Source organism: Rhamphochromis longiceps, linkage group LG10, assembly GCF_057381845.1.
Source record: "Rhamphochromis longiceps isolate RC_006_pf linkage group LG10, R_longiceps_female_GT1.1, whole genome shotgun sequence".
In the NCBI taxonomy this organism is placed as follows: domain Eukaryota; kingdom Metazoa; phylum Chordata; class Actinopteri; order Cichliformes; family Cichlidae; genus Rhamphochromis; species Rhamphochromis longiceps.
The window spans coordinates 13956076-13967535 of record NC_140566.1 but is presented as its reverse complement, the minus strand read 5'-3'; the positions used below and the strand labels follow the sequence as shown (position 1 = coordinate 13967535).

Below are 11460 nucleotides of genomic sequence, written 5' to 3'. Positions count from 1 at the left end.
AATAAAAGACTGTGCTGCAGCAATTTTCTATTTGTCATTCGAATAACTGTGCGTGGAGAGTCCAGCAGTGAAAGGACTGCAGTTGTAAATTGCTGGGTGGCGAGCACATCTCTGCGGTAAGTTTTCCAGTCCTTTGGTCACTTATAATATAACTCTAACAGCCAGGGTCAGAACACCTAAGCAGCTAAATTTAAGCCAGTGTTTTTCCACGAGCCCTGTACATTTTCAGGTTTTCCTGTGTAATATTTTCTGTGGTGAAAGCAAAGGTGAAGAGTCAATTTTACAGACAGCTTAGGTGGAATTTATTACACTACCACATTTATTTAGACATTGATAAGATTTACATACAAAACCGATTGTCAATTGTGTGTGTATAGATAGATAGATAGATAGATAGATAGATAGATAGATAGATAGATAGATAGATAGATAGATAGATAGATAGATAGATAGATAGATAGATAGATAGATAGATAGATAGATAGATAGATAGATAGATAGATAGCGTTTTGTGGGAGAAATGTTTCGTCACTCATCCAAGTGACTTCTTCACTGAAGAAGTCACGAAATGTTTCTCCCACAAAACGTTATCTATCTATCTATCTATCTATCTATCTATCTATCTATCTATCTATGTCCAGATGAACAGAATCAACTTTTTGGAGATTTACTTTCCTGGATGATTGAGAATGCATCAAGACCTCTGTGTACTGTACCACACCTCCACTACTCGTCTTTTTTCTCTTGATTTTCACATTTTATCCTGTAGGTGGTAGTGTAGGCCTAGTGAGGTGTAGTATAGCCATAATAAGAAGAAGAAACTTAAGACGAAGAAGAAGAAGAAACTTCCAGTCACGGAGAAGGGTAAGCTATTCACTGTTCATTGCATGCTTTTAATGTAGTAATAATGTATTTATTTTATAAACAGTGAAATTGCGTGAGATGATTGAGTGTCGTGAAAGCATTTGTCATCGTTCTGTGTAAACGTCGTGTTCCTCGCTGCTTGTTGGAGTCTTCTTATTGCGCTTCATCGAGTTAGCTTATGTAAATCTCTAAGTTCAAAATCAACACGGCTAGCATTAAATCATTCAGAAAGACATTATGAAAAGTCGCGGGCATAATCTTATCATGGTATGTAGAGGCTGCTGTAGGTCAGACAGGTGCCATAACATGAAGAAAAGGAAAACGCAAAGCGGAAGAGTTCCCAAAAATGTCAAATTAAACCAGTTTCTACTCTGCTTTATGAATGTAGACCTCAAACAGTTAGAGTAAGAAAGGCCAACAAATTCCTGTTAGCCAGCACATGGATACAGTAGCGAAACAAGCTTTGCTTTAAGCAGGAAGAAACCTGCGGCATGACCAGGCTCGGCGTGGGCGGTGATCAGCTTGACAGATAGTAGGAATACATGTATAACAATAAACCAGAGTTGCCTGCAGGAGTGCACAGAAGAAGAGAGAGGGAGGGGACAAAGAGCAAAGACACAGCATATTAATAGACACTGGTAACAAAACTGTGCTGATAGCTCCAGGCTCCACCTCCCAGTCTACTTTTCAAAACTCAAGGAAGTGTAATTAAGGCAAAGTGCTAATGTGATATGAGACTTACAAATGCTAGCAATTGGTAATGCTGTGGGAAACGTGATCACTTTGATACTAATAGCACCCTTGCTGCACCTCGAATTGCAGTAATCTAAAAAGTAACAAGTGCACCGTTATTTGTTTCTACATTCCTACTTAGGACTTATGTTACTTATTTTTCATGGGAATGAGGGTGGGTGGCGTCTAGTGAGAGAGTTTAGGTTTACACATAAAAGAAGCCATAATTACAAAATAATTGGGAGCTGTCCATCCATTTTCTTCTCATTATTCGGGGGTCACAGTGTGCCTGGAGTCAGTGTATCTGATATCCCTGTGTTGGTGTTGTTTCTGCATCACCATAATAATGTCGGTCCAGGATCAACATTGCAATTGACCAGCCATGCTGTTGTTGTCATACCTTTGCAATGTGAGGGAGAAGGAAAGAAATGCTAAATGAATGCTCAGACAATGTGATTGGTCAGTTGCAATTCTGATCCTGGACCACAAGTGTTATGACGGTTCGGGAACAACACCAACACAACAATATCAGATCGTGTCCAGGAGCCTATTCCAGCAATCATAGGCACAAAATGGGATGCACTCTAGACAGGTCATCAGTCATCCTAACATGCATGTCTTTAGACTGTGGGAGGGAGCAGTAGCAGGTGTAGGGAGAACATGCACACTCCACCAGCTGGCTAACCAACAACCTTCTTGCTGTGCTAACCCCTGCACCGCTATTCAAACCAATGTAGGAGCCAGTGTCAGAATATTTGAAACCACAGTCTTTTATGCTTATTAGTTACTTTCTCAAGACCTCTAAAGGAAAGTTGTATGATTTTCTTTTGGCAAGGCAATGTCAAAAGATTACTAAAGACATCTTTAACAGCAGAAACGTGTTGAATAAGCACGAGTAGAAAGCTTAATATCCGTCTCCTTTATTTCCCCAGGATTTTTCTTCTTCTTATCAGTGCTGCTCACTGACCCTCTCCATGACATCATGAGCGACGTAGACGAAGCGATGGGCACGCAATCAGAAGGCTCTTCCATTGGGGAAGCAGCTTCTGGAAGACCGGAAAGTGGGCTTGAGGAGGAGGTAGAAGATGAAGATGAGGACCTCTACTACATTCCTCCGAGAAGACCTTCGCTTGACCTGGGACCCAGTCCAATGGACACAACCCACTGGTATGGAGAAATGTTTGACTTGCAACCCCTTCCTGTGCTTCTCTCACTCTAACACTGTGTTTTTGTAGTGAAAATGCTTTTTAAGTATTGTTAAGTGAGTAAAATTTATGCCGACCTACGCTGTGACTGTCTGTAATTTCTTAGGTTACATTACATAAAAATAAGCATCACTCAGTTTGCAGTGGGATTTCCGGTCTTGATGTCTTCAGCTTGGTTTTTTTTTTGGGTTGTTACATGTACAACGTTACATGTTACACATGTACATACGTAATTTATGCATCCATCTTTGTTTTCTTTTCTACGCATATTTAAGTTGAAGATGTCAAACTATGTCTTTGAACTTTTGGTTTACTACCAGTGCATAAATACTCAATTACATTCAGAAATGATTAAAAACCAGACTAGTTACATGAAACTGTTAATCAATTAGTTATCAGCACAGGCTAAAGACAGGAAAATTGAACGCATCATTAATAGTGAGAATTTCACTGGGTTATTGACCGGTCACACTACTAAGTGGTTGTGATTCTGCTGACAGGGGATTTTCCCCTCATAGTTGAAGTCTGCTGAACTAGAATTTCGGGGCCAAATAGAGCACAGTTTATTTCTACTTTATGCATCAGCACCTGCTCAATAAACTACAGTTTTCTGACATATGTTGAAAAATATTTGCAGACAGTGAAGTTAAACTGGAAATATTGGAAACTCCAGTTGTTCTTGATTGCGTCATTGCTTGGCTGTTTTTGTGCGCAGGTGGGATTTTCAGTCTGCAACTTTGGCTGTCTTTTTGCTACATCACATATGCTGAGTCTTAGTAGAGTCACTCCAGTGAAGGAATGCCCTTCCATCATGCATCATAATTGCTCAATATCCTCAGTTTGAATAACTTAGACTTTTCTAGATACGTGAGAAAAATCACAGACTGGGCTATTTTGCATGATGTCTGGAAATTTACTTGCCGTGTGGTCACTAAGTAACTAAAAGAACTGTCATTCTACCATTCCTTCTTTTTTAGGTATTACGTGGACCAGGCCTTGTCTCCAGCTCAGAGCTACAGCACAATGACAAGCGAAGAGTCAGACAAAATGGGAGAAGACGACACATCTTCCACAAGGTGCAAACAAGTCATGTCAGTTTTAATCAGAAAGCAATTTTTTTAAGGGGGAAAAAAACAAAAACACTAAGTTGAACCAAAGTACTTTCCAGTTAAAGAAGATGGATTAATAGTCCAAGCAACCTATCCAAAAAATACACAAGCTTTTCATTAAGAATATTCAGAGGGGACCAAATCTGTCTCTGTTAAATTAATTCCTGGAAAGAGAGTGAAACACTTCATTTAAACACAGCTTTGTCTCCCTGTTTTTAGTGTCCGCCGACAGAGAGCAGATTCGTACTCCAGCTGTTACTCCGTTGACAGTGACGACTGTGAAAAGAAGATTCGCAAGTAAGAAACTTGCACATGTTACTGTGTGTGGCTTTTTCCAGTATTGTCACTAAAATATTTTGCCACATTTTCACTGTGACGTCACTAGGGCCAGGAGCAAAGAGGATGTCCCTGAATCTTCTGACACAAACAAGTTAATCGAAAACATAAGTGAGAAAAGGCATCCATCTCTAACAATTCCTTTCACTTTTAAGGTCAGTCACTGTTCTTTTTTTGCCTTTGTCCATTTTTTGTTAAAGATAAAAACAAGCACTATATAGACATAGTTATATTTGACTGCTGTTTTGGGTTTAGGCTATCTCAAAAACCCTTGGAAAGCTGTCAGAGTTTGAACTTATGGGATTCCAAAGGAAGCTTTGGAAGTATTACCCGCAGTCGTTCAACACTCCTCCACAAAACACGGACCTAGTGGACCTGGTCGACCGCTTACTCGAGTGTTACAGCCTTGAAAATTCATTCCAGATCACCAAAACCGTACTGGCTGAGATGGGGAAAAAGAAGCTGGTTGAATATGTCGATACTTTGTGCCTTAGAAGTAAGTGCCCTTGAGTATGCCTTAATGTCTTGTTTTGGCTGCTAATTTAACCTTAATGAAAGCAATGATGACACATCTGCACAAACTTCTTCATGTATGCACATTTTATTTTCTTTATTTTTTTCAGATGAAGTACGCTACGAATTAGCCGAGTGTCTGAAGCAGAAATACGGTGAATGTGAGGATTATGGTGGTGAGAAGAGGCCCTTTGACGATGTTCATACTACTCTCAAAATTGTTTCCACGTGTGATAATGGCCCCAATATCGAACACGAGGTCATGAAAATAGGAAAGCTGGACAGCAACCAGGAAGCACCCAAGGAGATTTCTACTGCAGATATTTTAACTCCTAACTATCTGGAGACCTCAAGTTCAAGGTTTATATTGCTCACTGGAGTGGCAGGATCAGGGAAGTCTATGGCAGTCAGAAGGTTAGTCCTCGATTGGATTGAAGAACGAGCACACAAGCACGTGACTTTCTTGTTTCCTTTGCCATTCAGAGAACTCAAACAGTTTGAGGGCGAAAAACTTTCCTTGGTAGGCTTAGTTAAAAAACTCTACCCGGCAACAGAAAAACTGAGAGATGGGGATTACAGGTGCGACGAATGCCAAATGATGTTTGTCTTAGACGGACTGGATGAGTACCACTGGAAGATTGACTTTGAAAACACAGAGCTTATGACTGACCCCACAGATACCAGAAATCTGAAGGTCATCGTGGTCAACCTCATGAGAGCGAGGCTGCTTTACCGCGGCCTGTTCTTGGTTACTACTCGGCCATATGTACACGCCTGCGTCCCATGGGATGCGCACTACAATGAGATAGAAGTACTTGGTTTCCGTGACACTCAACGGGACGAGTACTTTCAGAAGAGGTTTAAGGACTCAAACCAAGCAGCTCGAGTTATTGATTATATCAATTCTACCAAAACCCTCCGTATCATGTGCCACCTGCCCTTGTTCTGCTCTATAGTGGCCGATGAGTGCCAGCACGTATTTAAAGAAAAGGGCACACACGCAGAGCTGCCAAACAGCATCACCTACATGTACACAAAGCTGCTGTTTGCACTCCTGCGTCAGAATCGCAAATGGAGAGCTCCAGAAAACAGCGTCGATAAAGAGAGAGACTTTCTTATTAAACTTGGAAAGCTGGCCTTCTCGATGCTGGAACGCGGCCAGTACAAGATAACACAGACTAACTGGAAAGAAAATGGCATCAACGATCCGGAGGCAGTGCCCTACACAGGCCTGTGCACGCAGTATGTCACAAAGCCATACGTGCTGGTCAACGAGAATGTCTTGAGCTTTATCCACCCCACCATGCAGGAGTACCTGGCTGCTCTTTATGCAATGCTCACCTTCGCAAATCTCGGGAAGAACGTTTTCGAGGAGAAACCGAAAAATAAAGTTAAGGGGATGTTCAGGGGGCCCACACCCTCGGAGATGTACAAGAACGCTGTGGACAGGAGTCTGCAGTGCGAGGACGGCAGATTGGACATTTTTCTGCGTTTCCTGTTTGGAATGACACTTAAAACCAACCAGGAACTTCTGCAGCCCTTCTTCACCTCTCCCTTAAAGTGGCCAACTGCCACTGGAGATGCTGCTGCTCTCATCAGGAAGAGAATGAAAGACAGTCAGAATCCTGAGAGGAATAGAAACTTGCACTGCTGCCTGAAGGAGCTCGGGTCACAATCACTGGGCTCAGTGTCCAGTTTAACTGACTGTTAAATGCTGATGACTGCGTAGAATTATTCATGTCCAAGTCTTCAATGAATTCAAAAAGCTGGCTGCACAGTGAGCTACAGTCTCTCTACATTATGACAACGTGATCAGTGTTCAGCCAACGTAAACACTATCGAGTTTAAGGGAGCTAAACTAAGGGTACAAATGCTTATTTTTAGACTTAAAATCGTCAGACATAACAAGGATGTGTAAAGCGAAGATTTTAAAGTGATGTTTGTTTTAGAAAAGGTGTGAGATTAAGGTGCCTTATATTGGAAGTTTGGGGTTTTTGTGTTTTTGTTTTATTTTACATAGTGCATCTAGGATCAAAGATTCTTGATAATGTGTAAATTCTTTTGTCAAGTGTGGGGTTGTGTTGCTGCTGTTGCTGTGCCTGAAATGTGTTAGTCTATAAAAATAATCTACCTTCTAAAATCTGCTTAAAAAATAAGGATCAATATTATAATAAAAGTGTCTGACTAATGCTTTTACTCTGAGTTCATTCTAACTGCTTGTTGACCTCTTGCATTATTTAGTTATTCATGCAGTCGTTACGCTTTTATTGTGATTACATTTTTTTTTGTTTTTAGACAAACGTGAACATATAACCGTAATGTGAAGTATGATCAAGGAGAAAAAAAAGAAAAGTGTTCTGAAAGAAGGAAAGAGGCAAAAAGCAGACAAGAAGGGGAGATGAACAGCCAAAGAGCAAAAGATACACTGCCTGGCTAGAAAAACAAAGATCACAGACTCTAATATTTCACTGGACCACCTTTAGCTTTGATTACAGCACGCATTCACTGTGGCATTGTGTCAATAAGCTTCTGCGGTGGATTTATTTCCATCCAGTGTTGCATTAATTTTTCACCGTGCGTTAACGATGTTAGAGTCTGACCATTCTCCAGCACATCCCAAAGATTCTCAATGGGGTTATGGTCTGGACTCTGGTGGCCAATCCGTGTGTGAAAATGTGTCATCCTCCCAGAACCACTCTTTCACCATTTAAGCCCGATGAATCCTGGCATTGTCATCTTGGAATATGCCCGGGCCATCAGGGAAGGAAAAATCCATTGATGGAATAACCTGGTCATTCAGTATAGTCAGCTCACCTCATTCTTGGAGCACATACTGTTGCTGAACCTAGATCTGACCAACTGCAGCAACCGCAGATCATAGTACTGCCCTCACAGGCTTGTACAGTAGACACTAGGTATTATGGGTGCATCACTTCATCTGCTTTTCTTCTTACCCTGATGCGCTCATCACTCTGGAACAGGCTAAATCTGGACTCGGACCACATGACCTTCTTCCATTGTTCCAGAGTCCAATCTTTATGCTCCCTTGAAAATTGAAGCCTTTTTTTCCAGTTTGCCTTACTGATTAGTGGTTTTCTTATGGCTACAGAGCTGTTCAGACTCAATCTCTTAAGTTCCCTTCGCATTGTGCGTGTGTAAATGCTCTTACTTTCACTATTAAACATAGCCCTGAGTTCTACTGTAGTTTTTCTTTGATGTGATTTCACCAAATGTCTAAGTGAGCGCTGATCACGATCATTCAGGGGGTTTTCTGGCCACATTTCTTCCTCGAAGACGATGGGCCCCCAATATACTTCCACTTTTTAATAACACGTTGGACAGTTCTTAACCCAGTTTTAGCAATTTCTGCAATCTCCTTAGATGTTTGCCAATGACTTGACCCTTCTCAAACACACTAACATCTTTTCCACAACCACGACGTGTGTCTTTCGACATGTCATTAAGGAGTTCTTCTATAGCTTAAACTACATAACTAAAAAGAATATGGACTCCTGTAGCTTTAATCACATTTCTCATGAATCTGCTTCAGATATCAATATAAAGACCCGGTGATATTTGATAACTAGTTTTAACTCAAGAACAAAATCAATGTTAAGTAAAACTCTTTTTTTATTGTTTTTTTTTTCCTTCAAATCAAATTAAATGAGCTGCTATTTATCAATAGAAATTACATCTGCTTTCAAGCATAAATCTAAAAAAGATTAAACACAACTTAGACATTGGCATGTTGACTGCGTCTACAAAACTAAATCTAGTCCCCAACAAAACAAGGTTGAGGAAGAAAGCTGCTTTGCTGACCTCTGCTGCACAGATGGTGGAAATGCTTACTCAGATATTAGGAATAGTGAGCAGTTGGCTTATTTCAAACATCTAAGTGTGAATAACAGTAACTCTCAAGGAAAACATGGTTATTAATTTAAAAGTATCTAAATTTAATTTTCACTATTTTTTTTCAGCAAGTACAGGAACCGTACACAGGCATAGAAAACAGTTTGCTGACACAACATTCAACACATTCACTGTGTGGTACAGTCGTCTAAATGACTGTAAGGTGGGTAAGTGTAGTTACAACTGGACCACAACACTGCTACATCAGATGGCGCCTCTGTATGTTTGTCAGATTGATATAAAGGAGAGCAAAGGAGAGCATTCAGCAGCTACTTGCTTTACCTTTGAGCGTAACTGGAGTTTAGGTTTTGAACCATCCAGGGCCCTGTGCTTCGTACGTCGCTTACTACATCCAAGATCAAATGAAACATCCAAGACCAAATCATCGCGCTAACTCTGAGCTCGCTATTCCGGTTCCCCGAACACACCTGTTGTTGACGATTAGTATAGCTGGATGAAGTAATGTGAGATCACTGGGTGGCCCAACAGGGGCTACGCATCGATAGTAAAAACATTGATCGGCAACCCTTTGATTGGTCGGCGAAAATGTCGAAGGAGCGCGCTCGGTATTTTTCGGCAGCAGAGCAAGAACTCTTGAGTGAGGGATTTCAGGAGTTTCAGAGTTTAATTAAAACGCAAGGGAACACTGCAAAGGCTGCAAAAGCAAGGAGAGAGGGCTGGCAGAAAGTTGCTGACAAATCAAACTCGTAAGTAATTCAATAATAATAATAATAATGGAGTGGATTTATATAGCGCTTTTCAAGGCACCCAAAGCGCTTTACAATGCCACTATTCATTCACTCTCACATTCACACACTGGTGGAGGGAGCTACGGTTGTAGCCACAGCTGCCCTGGGGCAGACTGACAGAAGCCAGGCTGCCATATTGCGCCATCGGCCCCTCTGGCCAACACCAGTAGGCGGTAGGGTAGATTTATCATATCACACCATATTATCCAATATTATATTACATTATATTATATTATAATATGTTATATTATATCCCCTTTCACATTAGAGCCACAACAGGACCCACTAGAACATGGGAACAAGTAAAAGTGAAATATAAGCATATTCTACAGAATGGTAATATTTATCACTTATATTGCTTGTCGTCTCTTGGAAAGAGACCCTGGAATACTCTGTTTGTTTGTTCATAACAGCAACCAAGAAAAGGGCAGAGCAAAAACAAAGACAGGTGGTGGTCCTGCACCCCCTCGTCAACAAGTTGGTTAAGTGAATAATACCCTCACGGGAAAATCGATATCTCTCTATGAGCACACTGTCGCGCTGAGCTAAAGGATCCTGTCTGTCCCGCAATATACGCTGAATTCTGAGGACTCTCCTTATCAATCTTGCACCTTCCGCAATGGGTTGCTCGCGTAAACGGACAGGATATGACTGCGACAGGCTTCCCAAATCCACCTTCGCTTTTATAGCCGTGGTCTCTCATCTTGATTACACGAAGTAATTTACAATTGCTACTCTGAAATATGAATTACATCTGTAATAATCACATACATGTAATAGAATGTTAATAGTACATTTCCCTTTTTTAGGAAATGACCTGTATGTATCTGTGTGAAATCAATAAAAGGATCAAGTGCTGCATTATCTTTAGTTACACTGATGTTATTTATTTATGGTGAAACAGTGGTGGAATATCGCTGTTGCTTTCGTATGAATGACGCGGACATACCTGCGTGGCCGCGATCTAAACCTGTTTACATAAAGTAAACCTGCTCCCCAGCAGGTTTACGCTTACGGCTCTGTTGCTATGACAGCAAGTCCCGGATGGGCTTCGGGGAACCGAACGATCCAGGATCACGCGAAATCGTCAACAATCTAATCCAGCTAACTCACTTAGCGCGGTACGAAGAACAGGCCCCAGCTCTTCAGCAGAGTTCATCCACAAGTTGCCAAACAAAAGTATTACATGAAAATGCTGACATGCAATGTTGACTCTTGACAGACATGACTTATATCACAAGGCAGAGGACAGAAAATCAAGATCTTTTACACAGTTGTCATTTACTATCTTCAGTCATTCACGTGTTGATATTAATTTAATGTGTTTTTGGGCCACTCCCACAGCATTTGTCACAACGCACGTGAAGGTGGATTTGAGGTCCTCGGATGTGATGTTCTTCAACAGCAAACTCCTCTGAAGGATTGCACCCTCCTCTAGAGTGGATCTAATGAAAACACAGCCATTACAGCCCAGCTACAGACTGTTTTAATTGTTTTAATTTAATGTACACTTCCACTGTAATTGTAACAAAGATACTCACTCATTAGATTCTCTTATCCTGTCGCTGCTGGGGGCGTCTTCGGGGAAGGTGTCATTGACAAGCCAGTAGATTAGAGTCATATCGTCCTCACAGTTTACAAACGCATCACAGTGAAGCACCAGCGGTGCACCTAGGAGGCAGAACACATCCATACATCGAAGAAAGGTTTCACAACTACACAGCCTGTCCCATCAAAAGAGGCTTGATGCGTTACCTGGATGAGTTTTTATTTGGACAAACCCTGGTCCAATTATCTCTGGAGATTCATCTTCAGAAACTGCAAAACATTCTAAGGTTAAAAATCTTACTACACAAAAAAAACAAAAAACTTTTTTCTATTACATAACTATTTTGTACCTGGAAATCCATCTACGAGCAGCAGACACAGAGATCCCAGAACTGTTAGAGAGACAAAGCGTTCACCAGCGAATATAATGCAAAGAAAAACAAACTGTTTGGTATCATAATAAGTCCTTACCTTTCACAGCAGATGAGAGCTTCA

At 41.1% G+C, this 11460-nt stretch overlaps 2 protein-coding genes across 2 annotated transcripts; one reads left to right on the top strand and one right to left on the bottom strand.

Moving 5' to 3' along the window:
* The first annotated feature begins 823 nt into the window (after positions 1-823).
* On the top strand, positions 824-7852 carry nlrc3l1 (NLR family, CARD domain containing 3-like 1). Its single transcript, XM_085420321.1, has 7 exons — positions 824-864; positions 2529-2763; positions 3779-3877; positions 4130-4207; positions 4296-4401; positions 4502-4742; positions 4870-7852. The coding sequence occupies exons 2-7, from the start codon at positions 2579-2581 to the stop codon at positions 6468-6470; spliced, it is 2310 nt and encodes a 769-aa protein (XP_085276447.1). The 5' UTR covers positions 824-864; positions 2529-2578; the 3' UTR covers positions 6471-7852.
* A 618-nt stretch (positions 7853-8470) lies between these two features.
* Positions 8471-11439, bottom strand: LOC146660450 (interleukin-18 receptor accessory protein-like; the record flags this gene model as incomplete). Its single annotated transcript, XM_085421639.1, has 4 exons — positions 8471-10862; positions 10959-11088; positions 11173-11235; positions 11316-11439. Coding segments are annotated over 4 exons (468 nt in total), but the record flags the coding sequence as incomplete, so codon positions are not given.
* Between the last annotated feature and the right edge of the window lie 21 nt (positions 11440-11460).

Bases quoted from the DNA above. Each gene is read 5' to 3' on its own strand.
- nlrc3l1 (XM_085420321.1), top strand. From the start codon at position 2,579: ATGAGCGACGTAGACGAAGCGATGGGCACGCAATCAGAAGGCTCTTCC. The intron at 3,878-4,129 runs GTGCAAACAAGT...CCCTGTTTTTAG, and splicing joins GACGACACATCTTCCACAAG to TGTCCGCCGACAGAGAGCAG. The intron at 4,402-4,501 runs GTCAGTCACTGT...TTTTGGGTTTAG, and splicing joins CAATTCCTTTCACTTTTAAG to GCTATCTCAAAAACCCTTGG.